This window comes from Bos indicus x Bos taurus, chromosome 16 (assembly GCF_003369695.1).
Source record: "Bos indicus x Bos taurus breed Angus x Brahman F1 hybrid chromosome 16, Bos_hybrid_MaternalHap_v2.0, whole genome shotgun sequence".
NCBI classification, from domain to species: domain Eukaryota; kingdom Metazoa; phylum Chordata; class Mammalia; order Artiodactyla; family Bovidae; genus Bos; species Bos indicus x Bos taurus.
In genome coordinates, this window is record NC_040091.1 from 36712458 (window position 1) to 36732175 (window position 19718).

General features: G+C 41.3%; 1 protein-coding gene across 1 annotated transcript; it reads right to left on the reverse strand.

Moving 5' to 3' along the window:
• Positions 1-720: 720 nt before the first annotated feature.
• On the reverse strand, positions 721-13427 carry SELE (selectin E). The gene is made up of 12 exons (XM_027564756.1): positions 13314-13427; positions 12881-12965; positions 11667-12053; positions 10551-10658; positions 9723-9905; positions 8425-8610; positions 8138-8326; positions 6338-6514; positions 5684-5794; positions 4799-4820; positions 2924-2996; positions 721-1987 (listed from the first exon to the last, which is right to left on the reverse strand). Exons 2-11 carry the CDS (start codon positions 12915-12917, stop codon positions 2939-2941), a joined length of 1458 nt encoding a protein of 485 aa, XP_027420557.1. The 5' UTR covers positions 12918-12965; positions 13314-13427; the 3' UTR covers positions 721-1987; positions 2924-2938.
• Between the last annotated feature and the right edge of the window lie 6291 nt (positions 13428-19718).

A 19718-nucleotide genomic window follows, 5' to 3' on the forward strand; every position in this document is an offset into this window, starting at 1 on the left:
TCTTTTCCAATGAGTCAACTCTTCGCATAAGGTGGCCAAAGTATTGGAGTTTCAGCTTTAGCATCAGTCCTTCCAAAGAACACCCAGGACTGATCTCCTTTAGAAGGACTGGTTGGATCTCCTTGCAGTCCAAGGGACTCTCAAGAGTCTTCTCCAACACCACAGTTCAAAAGCATCAATTCTTCAGTGCTCAGCTTTCTTCACAGTCTAACTTCCACATCCATAAACGACCGCTGGAAAAACCATAGCCTTGACTAGATGGACCTTTGTTGGCAAAGTAATGTCTCTGCTTTTGAATATGCTATCTAGGTTGGTCATAACTTTCCTTCCAAGGAGAGAGCGTCTTTTAATTTCATGGCTGCAATTACCATCTGCAGTGATTTTGGAGCCCAAAAAATATTATGCTAAACACAAGATGCTGGACATAACAGGCCACATATTGTAGGATGATTCTATTTTTATGAAATGTCCAGAAAGGTAAATTTATAGAAGGAAAAAGTAGGTAAGTAGTTATCAAGGACTGGGAAAGATGGAGAGTGACTACTGTTGGGTCCTGTGTTTCTTTTGAGGGGTGATAGAAATGTTCCAGAATTAGATAGCAGTGATGGTCACAGGATCTTGTGAATATACCGAAATCCATTGGATTTTATATTTATAAACAGTGAATTTTATGGTATGTGATTTTTACCTAAGTAAAATAGATTTTTAAGAGCCATTACACAGGATAAATATAAACATGTTTATTATCAAACTTTACAGAGCCATGTTACGTACAGTAGCTGTGATTGTAGACATTTGTTGTTTAGTCACTAAGTTATGTCCGACTGTTTTACAACCCCATGGACTTTATATAGCCCAGCAGGCTTATCTGTCCATGGGATTCTCCATGCAAGAATTCTAGAGTGGGTTGCCATTTGCTTTTCCAGGGGATCTTCCTATCTCAGGGATCGAACCCACATCTCCTGCTTGGGAGATGGATTCTTTACCATTGAGCCACCTGGTAAAGCCCAGGTATGACATTAGCTTAATAAATACGTACATAAAACATTTAAAATAATAACTTAAAATACTTGTACTGAATTAAGACTTAAGGCATTTATACTATATTCAATGCAAGCAAAAAAGAACACAACCTCTAAAAGCACTTTAGTGCTTAGTCGCTCAGTCGTGTCTGACTCTGACCCCATGGACTGTAGCCCGCCAGGCTCCTCTGTCTATGGGATTTCCCAGGCAAGAATACTGGAGTGGGTTGCCATTTCCTTCTCCAAGGAATCTTCCCTACAAAGGTATTGAACCCACGTCTCTTGCATCTCCTGCAGTGGAGGCAGATTCTTTACCACTGTGCCACCTGGGAAGGTAAAAATACTTTAAAAAACACTGAATCCCACAAGGATCAAAGTGACTGAGACTGTACTTGCTGCGCTAAATAGAATTTTCACTATTAACAACTTTTCACATGTCATCACCCTGTGGCATGAAACTTTTGTCATTTTCCCCAAGTCTATTAATAGAATATCTACAACCAATTAGTTTCCTCTAAATTCTTGACAATTGTTCATCCCCATAACAGCAACTACAGAGTCAGCAGCTGAAACACCATGAGGGACAAAAGAAGGAAACAGTGCCACTAAATATTGTATTACCCCCACAAGATTTCAAAGTGAGTGAAGGGTGAGTTAGGAAAGGAATCCTGAGATTCTAGAGCCTTAGTCTCTTTGCTTTTGCATGGACAAGAATATCCTTTCCTTCCAGTAGCCATTCTTCCCTTCCAGAGCCAGCGCTGGAAAGGAGAGAATTGAGTCTTTTTTGGTGGCAGACTGGACTTGCTCGTTGGATTTTGTCCACTGAAGTCCTCATGGGTACCATGGCCCCACCTGTAAATGTAGCCGGTGGATGCAGTAGGAGAGAAGAGCTGGAGACCCAAGCAGACCTCTCTGTCTCTGCCATCTTCAGGGTATTGCTCTAGTTCCCTAATTTGCTTGTGCTCCTGCAATGAGAGTGCATGACATCAGGATCCTTAATATTTTGCATACTAACAGCAACAACAAAATTCCCCTTCTAGCACAGACAGCTGTGTGTACTCTCACGAGGCTAGTCCAAATATGAACAGCAAATAGGAACGCTATCCTATTCAGTTGGGATAGTGAAACGATTCTGTACGATACTGTAATGATGGATACATGTCATTATATATTTGTCAAAACCCACAGAATGTACAGAACCAGGACTGAACCCTAATGTAAACTTTGGGATTTAGTTAATAATGATGTATCAAAACTGGCCCATCAATTTTAACAAAATACCATACTAATGTAAGATGTCAATGATAGAGGAAATCAGAGGGTATGAGGGAGGTATGTTGGAACTCTATTCTTTCTACTCATTTTTTTCTGTAAACCTAAAACTGCATACATAAAAATGTCTATTAATTAAAAAAAAATCTATTCAGAGGCAACTTGAACCTTCCAAATTCTCACAAAGCAAAGCAGAGTGTTTTTAAGAATACAGATTTTAGAGCCAGACCGCCTGAGTATGATTCCTGACTATATAACTTAATAGTTTTGAGATTTTAGGCATTACTCAACTTCCCTGTGCCTCATTTTCTTCATATATATAATAATAAATACAATAGCCCTTATCTCATAGAATTCCTAGCTTAGAGTGGTTCCTAGACTATAGTAAGTGCCATAGAATGGTTAACTATCATTATTATCATTAATGTTCATAAATGAAATGATTCATTGAAGGCAAGATTCTTGTTCCTTTCTTCTCCTACAAAAAAAAAAGAAACAACTTTCCATAAAATAACACCAAGGTGGTGATATCCCCCCTAGAAACTAGCAGGTTTGGAGGGTTCAAGAAACAGTAGAATATGTGGAGAAGATGTCTTTTTTCAAAACCATATGTGATTTTCAAATCTTACCTGATTCCTTTGGACTTAAATTAACTTGGAAGGTGTTGAGTAGCATCCATTGGATTTCAGGCTTGAGCAGCTGCTGTGGAACACATGAGAACACCAAGGTAAAGCACTGGTTTCCAACATGAAGAGAAAAATGTGTAAAATGTTCAAGGGCATGCTTTACAATTAGGTTGGTACAAAAGTATTTGTAGTTTCAGACTGTGAATTTTAAATCATAACTAGGTTTCAAACACATCATTAGCAATCAAAATAGGAACGTTACAATCAACACGTTTTTACCAATGAGAAATAAGTTGCTCTATCCCTGTAGCATAAAAATGTGTGCTTTGGTATTCAGTGAACTCTTGGCAAGGATTTTCTGCCTCAGGCTGGTTGTAGAAGCATTTTCCCTGCAAAAAGTTGTAAAGCTGCTTAACGAAGTGCTAGTTGGTTGGCAAGAGGTCAGCTGAATATGGTGAATGAGGCAAAACTTCATAGCCCAATGTGTTCAACTTTTGTAAGTGTTGGTTGTGTGCTATGTGGCCCAGCATCGTGGAGAAGAACTGGGCCCGTTCTGTTGACTAATGCTGGCTGCAGACGTTGCAGTTTTGGATGCATCTCATCAATTTGCTGAGTATACTTCTCAGATGTAATGGTTTCACTGGGATTCAGAAAGTTGTAGTGGATCAGACAGGCAGCAGACCACCAAACAGTGACCATGACCTTTTTTTGTGCAAGTTTGGCTTTTGGAAGTGCTTTGGAGCTTCTTCCTTGGTCCAGCCACTGAGCTGGTTGTCATATAAAATCCACTTTTCATTGCATGTCACAATCTGATTGAGAAATGGTTTGTTGTTGTTGTGTAGAATAAGAGAAGACAACAGTTCAAATTGATGTGTTTTTTTGATTTGTGGTCAGCTCACTTATTGAGCCTTTTCACCTTTCCAATTTGCTTCAAATGCCAAATGACCATAGAATGGTCGACATTGAGTTCTTTGGCAGCTTCTCATGTAGTTAGTTGTTAGAGGATCAGCTTTGGTGACGCTGTCAATTGGTCATTGTCAACTTCCGATGGCAGGCCACTATGCTCCTCATCTTCAAGGCTGCCTTCTTTGCAAAACGTCTTGAACCACCACCGCACTGTGCGTTCATTAGCAATTTCTGGGCCAAATGTGTTGATGTTGCAAGTTGTCTCCGTTGCTTTACAACCCATTTTGAACTTGAATTAAAAAATCGCTTTAATTTGAGTTTTGCCTAACATCATTTCTGTAGTCCAAAATAGCAAGTTTGATGCATGAAGCAGGGCACTCAAAGCTGGTGCTCTGAATAGGGGGATTCAGGATGGGGGGACACATGTGCACCTGTGGGTGATTCATGTTGATATATGGCAAAAACCACCACAATATTGTAGAGAAATTATCCTCTAATTAAAATAAATTAATTAATTTTTAAAAAAAGAGCAAATAGCAACAGAGTAGGAAACTATTGCTCTTCATTATAAATAAACAAATAGCAAGTAATGCCATTAGCAGGGCTTTCCTAGGGGGCACTAGTGGTAAAGAACCTGTCTGTCAATGCAGGAGACATAAGAGACTCAGTTTCGATCCCTGGGTTGGAAATATCCCCTCCAGTATTTTTGCCTGGAGAATCCCATGGATAGAGGAGCCTGGTGGACTATTGTCCATAGGGTTCCAAAGAGTCAGACACAATTGTGGTGACTTAGCACACACAACGTCATTAGCAAAAACACATAAATGAGAGAAATGTGAGAAATGTGCATTAAAATAATGTATAACATAACCACATTTATTTAAGAATGTATTCCAATATCAAACAGCAAATTTCAACAGTGCGAAACCGCAATTACTTTTGCACCAACCTAAATTCAAGAATGCAGCTTACCTGGCAGGAGAAAATTTTTTTGCTGCAAGAGAAAGAGAACTATTAATTTGGGCTAAGTGACTTTCAAGGACATTTTAAATCCTGAAGCAATATGACTCTATTTATCAGGGATTGCAAACTCAAGGCCTTCAAGGCCCCTATAATTATCAGTACACAAACATATCTTGGTGACAACAGGGCAGGGTGAATGCAAAGTGTACATTCATGCAAAGAGGACAGCAGCTTCCTAAGGCAGGCAGATAGTCTATAGACTCCACCTGCCAAGTCTGTGTGTCTTCCAGTTGGTCATGAGAAATCTCAAATCAGATTTGATATGAAATTTCCTATTTCATAAATGTCAAAGTTTAGTTCAAAAAAATTTAAAGACTCTGTAGGTCAAACAGATCAAGAGTGTGGTGAGATGTGTTTGCATATTCTCTGTGTGTGCTTAGTTGCTCCATCATATCCAACTGTTTGTGACCCTGTGGACTGTGGCCCACCAGGCTCCTCTATCTATGATTTTTTCCTGGCAAGAATACTGCATATTTCCTGAGATGCTCCCAAATTTAAGCCTGTATCCCAAATACAATTTTTGGAAACATTTTCTTCATTTTCCCAGGAACACTAATTATGGCAGCCTCAGTGCAGCAACTCCTCGGACCACAGAGTTCAAAGTGAATAGCACCCCCTGGAGCTGTACAATGTTAGCACACTAACGTTTGTATTAAAACTCTTTTCCTAAGATTTCTGCTTATTTATCCTGCAGTTTATTCATGTTTATCATTAAATGACTAGTGATTTGATTCTGATTACATTTTAATCTATGAGAGACAATATGACTCATCAATGAGAAAAAAAATTTTTTTTCAAAAAACCTTTTTGGAGTACATTCATAAATGCCCTCACCTTTCTTCTGAAGGCGTTTCAGAAGCCAGAAGAGAAATGATGGTATTGTCACAAGGGAGACTCCAGCAGTAGAAAGTCCAACTGCCAAGGGAGTTTGGGACACAGTGGGAGCTAAGGAAACAGGGGGTAGACAGTCATGAGAAGAAATTAAATTTAAAGTCTTCCTGTTCTGTCCATTTGCCCTTTTCTTTGTACACTGGTTATAGTGTGCAAAGAAGAAGAGTCATCTAGTCCAATACATGAGGCAGAGACATGGTACTAAAGGCCTTTGAGATCAGCCCAAACCTCTTTGTGAGCTTATCTCCCAGCACGGTCAGACAGAGCTCTAACTTGCCAAGCTTTTACAGCACACCTTGATTAACCTCTCTCTCTCTTTCTTTCTTTTTCACTCATTTTCCTTTCCCCTCCGATTTCTTCCACTAGCTCTCCTTTCTCCAATAATCAAAATTCCATCAGCATGTCACTCCTGTTTTCTCTCTTCCCCATAGAATGAAATATCCATCCCTTAAATGTTAACCTGGGTAACCTTTCTGACCTTCCTGGTTTGGATATACTGGATAGTTCATTTTTGTAGCCAGATAGCTTCCTTTCTTTGCTCGCTTTCTTCTCTCTGATTCCCCCGCCCCAGACAACCACCATCACTCAGTGCTTCACCTTCACAGGTTGGCAGCATCCCAGACCAGTGTCCTGTAGCACCGCAGGTCAGCACTACAGAGCCATTGAGCGTCCATCTTTCAGGACATGCAAACGTACACTCAGTGCCAAGCACGGGCTCCCCACTGCAGTTCATGTTGAGCTTTCCAGAAACGTCCAAACGTGAACATCGTACCACTGAAAATGAGAGCATATGGGTAGCAGTTAAGAAAAATCGCCTGGAAGACTTCTGAAACTGACAGAAAGTCACCAATAAGCTTAAGTACTACATAGTTTTCAGCATGTAGGAAATTAGAATCAAGTCCTTTGGGGCAATCTGCAAAGCAGATAAATTGTATGTGGCTGCCTCTTCATTGGGCTTCCCTAGTGACTTGGTTGGTAAAGAAACTGCCCTCAGTGCAGGAGATCCAGGTTCAATCCCCGGGTCAGGAAGATCCCCTGGAGAAGGAAAAGGCAACCCACTCCAGTACTCTTGCCTGGAGAATTCCATGGACAGAGGAGCAAGGCAGGCTTCAGTCCATGGGATTGCAAAGAGTCAGACACAATTGTGCCTCTTCAGTCCCTGGACAAATGGGAAAACGGCTGTTGTTTTTTTTTTTTTAATTCCAGTGCCTCTGTTGATAATGGTACTAGACAGCCTTTTACAGGACCAATGGCTCCTGAGCTCTGTTCTGACATGTGATGAAGTTAGGGTCAGGAGAAATATTTTAGGTAGCCAGAGAGCAACTTATGAGTCTTGAGTACTTACAGATGAGGCCAAAAAGAAAGGAAGATAAGAAGGCAGCACATCAAATTTATCTGCTTTACAGTTTGGTTTTTGTCTTGTGGTTTTTTGCAACTAGAAATAACTCTGTGCTGTATTTGGCTACAAAAATGTTAGTACATGATAGTGAACCTTGCTTGTTTTCAGTATCCTCGCTCTTGCTTTATTAAACTAAATTTTAGTGCTTATGTATGTTTTAAGGCTGTCCCTTTAGCTGAGACCATACTTGAAACGTTTTCCTCACTGCTAGTTATAAGCAGTTTCAGAAGAAGGGCATGACAAGAGTTTTAGAGTCAAATCATAAGGAGAAGGGGGTGGCAGAGGATGAGTTGGTTAGATAGCATCACCAACTCAATGGACATGAATTTGAGCAAACTCTGGGAGATAGTGAAGGACAGGGAAGCCTGGAGTACTGCAGTCCATGGGGTCTCAAAGAGTCAGACACAACTTAGCAGCTGAACAACAAAAGCAACAACATGTTCTCATAATTCTATTTTGTAAATTTTCTAATGTGATTTCCCTTTAGATTAAGCTTTCTGCTTACTGATGCCAGTTTATAAAGTTATACATATTTATATATTTGCGTATGTGCTCAGTTGTGTCAGACTCTTTGCAATCCTATGGACTGTAGCCCCTTGGTGACTCAACAATAAAGAATCCACCTGCCAGTGCCAGAGCCCAGGAGATGTGGGTTCAGTCCCTGGGTTTGGAAGATCCCCAGGAGGAGGGCATGGCAACCCACCTCAGTATTCTTGCCTGGGAAATCCCATGGACAGAAGAGCCTGGTGGGCTACAGTCCGTGGAGTTGCAAAGTTATATTAGCCCAGGACAATTAAAAAACCAGCAAAGCATCCACTCTTATTCCACACAGTCCTTTCCCTGGACAAGCATGAGTTCTTTTATATGCATCTCAAAAACATAAGATGATTGTTGCCCATCAGATCTGGTTATTATAGTTAATGTAGGCAGCTGGTTTCATTTTAAGTGCCCACATGTGCAGACTGCTGTTCTTTGAGAAAGGAGACTCTCAGGCTTACCTTCACAAACTGGGACCCGCTGTGTCCATTGTCCCTGGGCAGTGCATTCAACCTGGGTTGGCCCCTGCAACGTGAAGCCCTCTGCACAGGTGAAGTGGCAGGATGACTTGAAGGCAAAGTCTCCAACCACGGAGTGGCTACAGTTCACAGTGCCGTTCTGAGGATGGCTGATGGCTGCACAGCTTACAGCTGCAACACATGTCCCAGTTTATATTAGCAGATCAGACTTGCCCATTTGGAGAATAGGTTGAGATGTTACAGTAAATCTTGATGCGGAGCCACCTTACCTTTACATGTTGGCTGCTTGTTGTCCCAAATCCCAGAGGAGGTACACTGTAGGTGCTGGGGTCCAGTGAGTTTATATCCTTCCTGACACTCAAACGTACAGGTGGTGTTCCATGGGAGGCTTCCATGGTTTGGGGAACAGTTTACCACTCCATTGTCCAGATTTGACAAAGCATCACACTTAACCACTAGGGATTTGAAAGAACACCATGAAATTTTAAAGAAGAGTGAGATATTCACTTCTTCTTGAACTGGAGTTTATAACACAGTAAGGAAACTACCTTCAGAGGGTAGAACTCAAAGCCCGAGGTTAACTTCTGAGGACATGCGCACCCACAATAAAGTTGTTATGTTTTTTTCTTGATATTTTCATCCTCTCTGATTGACTTTGACTATGCTAAGTAGTTCCTGACCGTTTTACCTGGCTTATTTTACAACAGGCAAAAACAAAGGAAAATAGCAGATTCTAGATCAGGATTTATGACTAGTTGTGATTAAAAAAAACAAATCCCAGCATACACAGAACATTCATTTATTTTAGCCCAGCAAGACCTGGAGAATGGAGAAGGAAATGGCAACCCACTCCAGTATTCTTGCCGGGGAAATCCCACAGACAGAGGAGCTACAGTCCATGGGGTCACAAAAGAGTCGGACATGACTTGGCGACTAAACAATAAGACCTGGAGGAAAGAATTTTTCTGTCTTTGACCTAGGAAGATAAAACAGAGAGAAAAGGATATACTGAGGGTACTTGGTTATCATGATCTTCAATGGTCCAATTGCATGGATGAAATTAAACAGAGAAAGGAGAGAGAAAGTCATTCAGATTTTGAGGGGGCAGTTCCACAGTTCTGTGTTCCCTTACATATCATGAGAGCCTCAGAAACACTCATGTCAAATACAGGATCAAAATTTTTCTCAAAGCCAGCTGGTACCATATTGGCCTTATATACACTGGCTGAGAGAACAAGTTGAATTAGAATTTGTTTAATTAGGATAAGTTTAGAAGGAACTTTCCCTGAAGTGCTGAAAATGGCACAGTGAAGTGAAGTGGTTCAGTCGTGTCTGACTCTTTGCGATCCTATGGACTATAGCCTACAAAGCTCCTCTGTCCATGGAATTTTCCAAGCAAGAGTACTGGAGTGGGTTGCCATTTCCTTCTCCAGGGATCTTCCCCACCTAGGGATCAAACCTGGGTCTCCTGCATTGCAGGCGGACGCTTTACCGTCTGAGCCACCAGGGAACCAAGGGGGTGAGAGATGAATTGGAGAATGCTCTATGCTTTCTGAGAGAGACTTACCATTGCATTTTGGGAGAGGAGTGCTCCATTCTCCAGAGGACATGCACCGAGTGGCCTCTGTGCTGCTTGGGAGGTAGCCCTCTGCACAGCTGATGGAGCAGGAAGAGTTGTAGGTGAATTTCCCCAAAGGGTTGCAAACCAGATGTCCATGCTCAGGATGTTTCTGTGCTGGACAGGTCACAACTGAAAAAGGAAAACAAATCAGTTCTGCTCCTCTCTCACCCTGTAGCATGTGGGAAGAACCCTGGAAACCAGAACTACTATTTATCAAACGTCAGGCACCAGGCTTCCCAGGAGGCACTAGTGGTAAAGAACCTGTCTGCCAATGCAGGAGACAAAAGAGACCTGGGTTCCATCCCTGGGTTGGGAAGTTCCCCCGGAGGAAGACACAGCAACCCATTCCAGTATTCTTGCCTGGAGAGCCCCATGGACAGAGGAACCTGGCAGGCTACAGTCCATGGAGTCGCAGAGAGTTGTACATGGCTAAAGGGATTCGGCAAAGAACAGGCACCATGAAAATGTGTCTGCATTTGTTCACATCATCCAAACCATAAGTCTATGAAGTTGGTACTCTACTGTCCTTGTTTTACAATGAGAAACCTGGGACTTGAGAGTTTTCCTCCCTGTTGTCAAGGTGCCATAACTACTAAGTGGTGGATCTGGGATTCAAACGCAGGAGAATCTGATTTCACAGCTTCAGCTCTTAACCTCCTTCTGACTCCATATGCTCCAGGGAAGGCAAAGCATGCAGACCTGACACCAAAACCAGCTGGGACATGAAGTGCTCCTACAATCTCAAGTGAAGGAAAAGCTGAGACCACGCCTTACCTTGCTCACATTTGAGGCCCTTGAAGCCAGGGTGGCACTGACAAGTGTAGTTGTTGATGGTCTCTACACATTCACCATGGCTGCCGCAGGGTGTGGGGTTACAGGCAGCTGTGGAAAAGACAATCCGCGATAACTATTGTTGTTATGCTTCAACGGAGTTTCTTTGAATTTAGGATCAATGATGTGTAACAGGGATGTCACCAATGATACAGAGTGTCAGAGATTTTAATGGAGGTGCTTGATGAAATGCCCAAGCTGAGTTTTAAGCTCAAAAATTTCAAACCCTGATGTTAATATCAGAGGTAGAACTGTAACTGGCACCCGAAATAGAAAATTCACTTTATCACAAATTCTAAAGAGAATTATCCTACTGCAAATAAATAACAAGTAACTAAAAAGTGTGTTATACGTGTGCATACACACTATATATAAGTATGTGGCGGTTTAGTCACTAAGTCATGTCTGACTCTTTGAGACTCCATGGACTGTAGCCTGCCAGGCTCCTCTGTCCATGGGATTCTCTAGGCAAGAATACTCGAGTGGGTTGCCATTTCCTTCTCCAGGGGATCTTTCGCACCCAGAGATTGAACCTGAGTCTCCTGCATTGCAGGTGGTTTCTTTACCAACTGAGTCACTGGGGAAGCCTATATTTATATATACATATATGCATATATTTAGGTCTATACTTATTTATGGCTTCCCTGGTGGCTCAGTAGGTAAAGAATCTGCCTGCAATGCAAGAGACTCAGGTTCAATCCCTGGATGGGGAAGACCCCTGGAGGAGGAAATGGCAACCCACTCCAGTATTCTTGCCTGGGAAATCCCATGAACAGAGAAGTCTTGTGGGCTACAGTCCATGGGGCACAAGAGTCAGACACAACTTAGCAACTAAATCACCACCATACATAAATAAATACATTCTTAACTACATTCACACAAAGAAACAAAAAGAGGCAAATTTCAGGTGTTTAAACATTTCAAATAGAATGTTTAAAAACTGTATCTTTTTAGAACATAAAATCCACACAATAGAGATTAGTTTTTGTATACAGTCAACAATCTGTCAAGATGCTCACACACAACATCTCCCTCCCACTGCTGCCACAGACTCCCTACCTTTGTAACACAAGGCGAGTTTCTGTTTGGTGCATTTCTCATCATTCCACTTGCCTGAGTCTTTTTCTCTCTTAATATAGATCTCTACACAGTCCTCATCACTTTGCTTATTGTTTGGTTCACCTGGAGCCCAGTTTGTGGCTTCTTTGGTCAAGGACTTATTGGTCCCTATCCAGGTCCATGTACCGTTGATCTTTCTGATTCCAATCCAGTAGTAACTTGGTGAATAGCTGAATGTGGAGTTCAGGTATTCAATCTCTTCCTGGTTTTGAATTGCAACTAGAGCTGTGTAAGTTTTCTGGCAATAATCTCTGGCCTCCTCAAAAGTCATCATTTCCGTGGATGCATGGTAAGACCAGGTTCTACTTTCTTTAAACAGGAGAAGCACTAAGGGGGGAAACATGAAAGGAATGGGAAAGTTTAGCCCTGCTGTGGTTTGAGTCTGTTATCTGAATCTTTTGTTGTCATATTTTTGGCATCTAGTGGCCTTTGTGTGCATGCTGCTCAGAGGCTTCAGTCGTGTCTGACTCTTTGCTGCCCCATGGACGTAGCCCGCCAGTCTCCTGTCCATGAGATTCTCCAGGCAAGAATACCGGAGTGGGTTGCCATGCGCTTCTCCAGGGGATCTTCCTGACCCAGGGATCGAATCCACGTCTCCTGCATTGCAGGTGGATTCTTTATTGCTGAGCCACCAGGGAAGTCCCCTAGTGGCCTTTGGGATGATTCAATTGTTTTTCCAAAGTAAGAATTTCTTGGAAAAACTTTTTCCAAAGTAAAAATGGGTACGAATGGAGACACTACCATCTACTGCGTTTCTCTTTTGTAATTGACCTTCCACTTGGTGCTTACCCACTATAACCTATCAATACACCTACCTAATAGTAGAATAATAGAATAACTAAGCTTTTTTGAGCACTAAATATGCACCATCAAGCACTGTCTGAGGCACTTTACATGAGCCATGATATTGAATCCTCAAAAGGCCTCTGGGAAATAGATTACTTTTGATCACTCTTTATACCTAAGGGATCTGAGACACAAAGAGGTAAATGGCTCCTAGCCCAGGGCACAACACATTATGAGGAGGAGCCCAGGATGCTGCTAAACAACCTACATTACACTTGGAAGCCCACCCCAAGGAAGACTTATCTGGTCCAAAATGCCAGTAGTGCTAAGGATAAGAAATTTTAGTCTATCAACTGACATTGACTTACCAAAAGTGAGAGCAGAGAGATACTGTGACACAATCATGACTTCAAGAGTTCTTTTGATCCAAAGATTAGACTTGAAAATGCTTTTCTGGGGGGGAGGGAGGGAGGTACAAAATTAATTATAGAATGAACTCCCAGGCTACCAGATACCCAGATCATTCTACAATGATGTGTAAAGTGGCATCATAAGATGTTTAGATTAAAGGATTATAATCTTTTGCCACAAGGTTTATTTCAAAGAAGTTTGCCCAAAGGAATAAATACAGAAGTTAAGATTTTCATCATTTCAGTCAAAAAGAAAAGCCAGGTTTTAAGCAGTCTGAATACAATAAGAGCTTGCACAGATCTTCTATGGAAGGAGTTTTGCATATCTGTTCATATTCATGATCTGTGCTTCATGGTCAAGACTGCTCTTGTAAAGATTTCTTGCACTTACCGTTCAGTATTAGATTCCTCCCGTGTTGCTGCTGCTTCTGTGTTGTGCCACTCCTGCAGGTTTGACGTGAAGTCAGCCAAGAACAGTGGAGCCCTGCTCCTGCTGGAACCATTCTTTATAAGATGCTCGCTTCCTGTGAGTAATACAAAGATATGTCCAATCCCAGTAAAGAGGAATTCCCAGCAATTCCACAGTGCTAAAAATTACAAGGATTCATTACAAAATGAATTCTCCTTTTTAATGTGCCTTTTTATTTTAGATGAATTCTATTAATATGACACAAATGCACGGTTTTAATTCTATTAACATAAAATCCATGTCTTTAGAAAGTTTTAAAACGTGGCTTATTAGCAGTCCCTTTCCTGAAATTGTGGTAGTAATCAGAATTTTATCAACTGAAGTGAACTAAGAATAGTTTTGTCATCTATGGGCTATTACTCTTGATTTTCTTACTACATACCAGTCAATAATGGGTTTTCTCTTTCTCACCTTCCAACTCAACTCATTTTAAGGTACACTGTCTCACAGAGGTAATGTTAATCACGAAAAAATGTTAATCCTCAGATTCTATGCATAGTTTTGACTAAATTACTAGAAATAGTATCTCCCGCTTACATGTCTGAAATAATTCCTTGTTTCTTAAATATAAGAAAAATGAGAAACAGATATTCCATCTGGAAAGTGTTCATGATTTATTCAGTGAGAAAATAAAGATGAAAACTATACATATTTGTATTTAATTGAACCAAATTTGGTTTGAAAAAATTTAAATGTGAATTGCAAAAAAAAAAAAAAAAAATTTTTTTTTAAATGTATCAAAATATCAACAGTAATTTCTAGAGGACAGAATTTAGGGGTTATTTTTATAAGCTTCATGATTATTTTCAGCATTTTGCAGTTTTTGCAATGACCCTCTATTACTTTTATAGTAAAATGAACACAGTTTAAAGATTTCTGTATCAAATATAACTATATATATAGTTATCACCTTCATATATGTATATATAATATCACTGATTCCTGCTCTTTATATTGGCATTTCTTTGGGGGGATTATATACAATATTATCACCATTCCCCATCTCTGCATCCCATCTAATTCAAATGGTAGCGACAGTAAATGGGAATCTTTTAATTTCCATATTCTGTAGAGATCAAGTGAAGCTAATATTCTATAGTTACAGCTTTTAAAAATAAGACAGCTAACAATGTACTCTCAGCAGACATGAAGTAGTCGTGAGGGGATTGAGGGGGATATAACAGGTTTATTTCTCGCACTACTTGTTAGTGCCCTGGTTCTGTGTACATAAAGACCCAAACCAAACAGAAAAAGAGAAGAAAAATTCCAATAAATACAACTGACTTAAAAAGTAAATGTATAATCCAGTTAGCTAATTTAATTCTTAAATATGCCCAAATTTAACAGAGAATATATACCATCCACCCTCACACTATCCTATATTTTCCAGATGTTAGCATTATTTTAACTTTTTATCAAACTTTACTTTTGTAAATGTGGTTGCTGTTGCTCAGTAAATGTGGAAAGTAATCAGCCACAAGTGTTTGTTTAGATTTTAGAGAAAGATGTGAAGCTGGGTTAATATTAATATTGTTAATCTATATGTATATTAATTTTCAATAAGTTGTGAACACATGATTTGTCACTTAAAAATGTGTACTGTAGGCAGATCTTTATCTGACACAATAATAAAGTACCTAATAATTATTTTGAAAATAGTAGTTAGTCATAACAGCCCAAGATAACTACATTTACTATTATGATTTTTTCATAACTAAATTAAGTTTGTCTTTTTCCTTTCTCATTAGTTCACAAATATCTAAAAATACCTCCAATGGTGGTACAGTCCCTATTTCATTGACTATATATGTCCTGGATGCCCCAGTTATGATCTGTAACATATATTGAACCTTCATCTTGTGCCAGGCCCTGTTCTAAGTTTTTTACATATTCATCTACATATGTATTTAATTCTTACAATAGCCTATGAAATAGGTTCTCTTATGATCCCTACAACACAGATGAAGAACTGAGGAACCAAGGATTTTACGGGTCTCAACTAAAAGCACAGAGCTGAGGAGTTGAAACCTGGGCAGTCAGTCTCTGGAGCCAGCTTCCTTAACTGCTATATTCCAGTCTGTGGTTTCTCTTGTTATTTTGCCCCACAATGAGCCTCCCTCTTCTTCCCAAGTCTCCAGTCTTCCCTTGCCCTCTTCTTCCCAAGCCTCCAATCTCTTTCTTCTTCCCAAGAGCAGTGTGATAGTCCCAGCTCTCCCTCAGAGTGGCTGTGTCCTGCGTTCTGAGACATGAAGGCAGGAAGGGAACTAGGGGGCAGTAAGCAGTCGACAGAAGATATAGTGAAAGTAGACTTGAGGTTCTCCGCTGTGGTGGGAAAGTGGATGAAGAGACAAGCAAGGCAGGCTGAGCTACACCAGGGAAAGTTTTGATCCCTGCATCACACTTTCCAGGAGATCCTGATTTTAAAGCAGATTCTCTCTATGGCTAAAGGGTGCAGGGACATACCCCAATACCAAAAAAGAGGCATACGAAAAATAAGGAATAGAAGCGACTGTGAGTAAAGGTAACTTATTGTTATTACCACCAGAAGTATAATATTCCAAACTCACTCACCCTTACAGTTATCCTGCATTCTCCCAGAATATTTTCCACACGCCTGTCATCTGAGGTTGGGACCACAAATCAAGTACCTGGCCACTAAGAGTGGAGGGGCTTTCTTTTGACTGTAGAGTTGCTGAAAGAGGCCATAGACAGACCTCATTTGCCTCTCATAGAGAGATGCCAGCATAGTGAGGGCCAGGAGTGGGTTGACAGCTGGACTGTAGCTTCTTCACCTGCTTTTTTTGTATCAGAATCTGATGAGGGGGGCACCCTCACTTGGAGGATAGAAGAATGAGTTGAAGAGGAAATCAGGTGAGCACTGAACAGCTGGGGGTGTTGAACATTATCTCCCCTTCCCCAAATGAACCTAATGCCCCCACATAGCAGGCTGATTAGAGGTGCCTCGAGGCCACATGGAATCTCCCAAGCTCAGAAGATGCAGCTGGCTATCCCTGGATAGCTCCATTTTCAAAGCTGGCCTCATATGGACACCCCCTCACAATCTCCAGCTTGAGGAGGCCAGGAGAAAAGGAAAGAAGATAATCCAAACACGGGCACCCCTCGGGCTCCGTCCACCACCAGGGCTATTTTGTCTGAGGTGCCGCCCTTCCTGGTGTCATCATCAGTTTCCTGAAAGTGCCCTGCCTGGCGTCTCCACATCCTGTCATGGGGCGCCAAGGACTTTAAACATTTTTGCTGCTGCCCCCAGGCAAATTCATTCTTATCTTTATGGTGAAGGGACATCCCTGAGGAAGTGAGGGAGAGCTGGAAAGAGGATGTCAAAGTTCCCAAGGCAAATGTTACAGTTTTACTCAAGGCCATCCAGTTCATCTTCCATAGCGAGGGACAATAAAAGCTATGGACAGGAGATTGTTGGGTTGAATGGGAAGATGCATGGGCCGTAAGTACACATGGCAAGACCACCTGTTAAAGTGTGAATTTAGCTTTGGTTCCTCAGTTCCCTCAGCTGAAAGGAACTATGACCCATGGGCAGTAGCCTTCCTGAGGTTCTGGGTTCCCTCACCTCTGGGCAGTGTTGCAAGATGCTTCTTTTTGAAAGCCTTGGTAACTTGCCCCCAGATTTGATTCTGCTAAGATCTAAAGTACTTCTGTAGAGTCTAAAGTAGGGAGTGCATGTGTGCAAAGTTGTTTCAGTCGTGTCCAGTTCTTTGCGACCCTTTGGACTATAGCTCACCAGGCTTCCCTGCCCTTGGGATTCTCCAGGCAAGAATACTGGAGTGGGTTTCCATGCCCTCCTCCAAGGGATCTTCCCGACCCAGGGATCGAACCTGGGTTCGATGTCACCTGCTTTGGCAGGCAGGTTCTTTACCACTAGTGCCACCTGGGAAGCCCAAGGTAGGGAGGGGAAATCCTAATAAAGATTCAATCCTACTTGGAGTATACAAATATGATATTTCTTGCACACTCAAAATTGTGAAGTTAAATTAATCAACAATGCTCCATCATGGTGTAGAATGGCATTTCTTGCATGACTGAAACATGAGTATATTTGATGGAAAATGAGTCTGGTTCCCTCTAAATTCATTCTGCAGAAAGGCATGTTCACTTTTTTGGGATGTGTAGCCACCTCAAAACACCTGGGTCAGGTGGGAGCCTTGGGCTCTCAATCTGCACTCCCAATCCTAGGGAGAAGTGGAGTTTTCAGACCTCTCATATGAAGAAGACTCACCTGAGCAGCTCATTTAAAATGTGTATGTGGGGTTTCCCTGGTGGGTCAGTGGTAAAGACCTCTCCTGCCAATGCAAGAGACAGGGGTTTGGTCCCTGCTCTGGGAAGATCCCATGTGCCACTGAGCAGCTGAGCCTGTGTACCGCAACTACCGGGGCTGTGCTCTAGGACCTGGGAGCTGCTACTGTTGAGCCCACATGCTGCAACTACTGAAGCCTGCACACCTACAGCCTGTGCTCTGCAACAAGAGAAATCACCTCAATGAGCAGCCAATGCACCATAACCAGAGAGAAGCTCCACTCATCACAGCTAGAGAAAGCCTGAATGCAGCAATGAAGACCCAGTGCAACAACAACAACAACAAAAAAACTAATGTCTTTTAAAAAATAAAATGTGTGTCTTGGGCCTCCCTGGTGGTCCAGTGGTTAAAAGTCTGCCTTACAATACTGGACACGTGGGTTCAATCCCTAGACTGGGAAGATCCCACATGCCATGGAGCAGCTAAGCTTGTGTACCGCAACTATTGAAGCCTGCAACCCTAGCAACCAGAGCTGGTGCTCTGCAACAAGAGAAACCATGGCAGAGAGAAGCCCGTACACTGAAACTAGAGAGTAGCCTCCACTCACCGCAACTAGAGAAAGCCCAGGAGCAGCAATGAACACCCAGGGCAACCAAAAAATAAATAAGCAAAATAAAATAAAGTGCTTTATCTTCAAGCCCAACACTTAGAGACTCTGACTCAGTAGGTCTAGGGTTGGGACCAGGAATCTGTAGTTTAAATGAATATTCAGGTGATTCTGATACAAATCCCCCAGTTCTACCACACTTTGAGATATGTTGGTCCAGGGTCACCTGATTTGGGAAAGAATACCAAGAAGACCCTGTGGCTGGTGCTCAGCTCTCAGGAGAATTTTGACCCAAATGTCAGTACAGTTACTGACACCCTCTCTACTGGAAGACTAGAGGCACCATTGGTAACAGTGCTGGTCAAATACAGAAAATAAGTAGGATGAGTTGTTGTTTTGATTTCTCATACATGTAAAGTAATTTTTTTAATTTTTAATTGGAAGATAATTGCATGATAATGTTGTGTTGGTTTTTGCCATACAATAGCTTTAATCAGCCATAAGTATATATGTATCCCCTCTCTCTTAAACCTCCCTCCTACCCCTCACCCCATCCCACCCCTCTAGATTGTCACAGAGCACGGGGTTGAGCTCTCTGTGTTATACAGCAACTTTCCACTAGCTATCTATTTTACATATGGTAATGTATATGTTTCAACGCTACTCTCTCCATTTCCCCTGCTGTGTCTACAAGTCTGTTCTCTATGTCTGCTTCTCTATTCCTGCCCTACAAATAAACTACTTAGGAGTAAACCTACCTAAGGAGACAAAAAAAACCTGTATACAGAAAACTATAAGACACTCATGAAACAAATCAAAGATGACATAAACAGATGGAGAGATATATCATGTTCTTGGGTTGGAAGAATCAATATTGTAAAAATGACTATACTACTTAAAGGTATATACAGATTCAGTGCAATCCCTATCAAATTACCAATGGCATTTTTCACAGAACTTGAACAAAACATTTCACAATTTGCATGGAAACACAAAAGACCCCAAATAGCCAAAGCAATATTGAGAAAGAAAAAGGAGCTGGAGGAATCAACCTTGCTGACTTCAAACTATACTACAAAGCTATAGTCATCAAGACAGTATGTTACTGGCACAAAAACAGAAATATTGACCAATGGAACAAGATACAAAACTGAGAGATAAACCCATGCACTTATGGGCACCTTATCTTTGACAAAGGAGGCAAGCGTATACAATGGAGAATAGACAGTCTCTTCAGTAAGTGGTGCTGGACAGCTATGTGTAAAAGAATGAAATTAGAACACTTCTTAACACCATACACAAAAGTAAAATCAAAATGGAATAAAGACCTACATGTAAGGCCAGAAACTATAAAACTCTTAGAGGAAAACATAGGCAGAACACTCTGACATAAACCACAGCAAGATCTTCTATGACCCATCTCCTAGAGTAATAGAAATAAAAATAAACAAAT

Excerpts from the sequence above, each read along its gene's own strand:
- SELE (XM_027564756.1), bottom strand. The coding sequence starts at position 12,917 with ATGATTGTGTCACAGTATCTCTCTGCTCTCACTTTTG. Across the intron at positions 12,054-12,880 it reads TCTCTCTGCTCTCACTTTTG|TGCTTCTCCTGTTTAAAGAA; the intron begins GTAAGTCAATGT and ends TTCCCCCCTTAG. Across the intron at positions 8,611-9,722 it reads TCCTCTCCCAAAATGCAATG|TGGTTAAGTGTGATGCTTTG; the intron begins GTAAGTCTCTCT and ends TCAAATCCCTAG.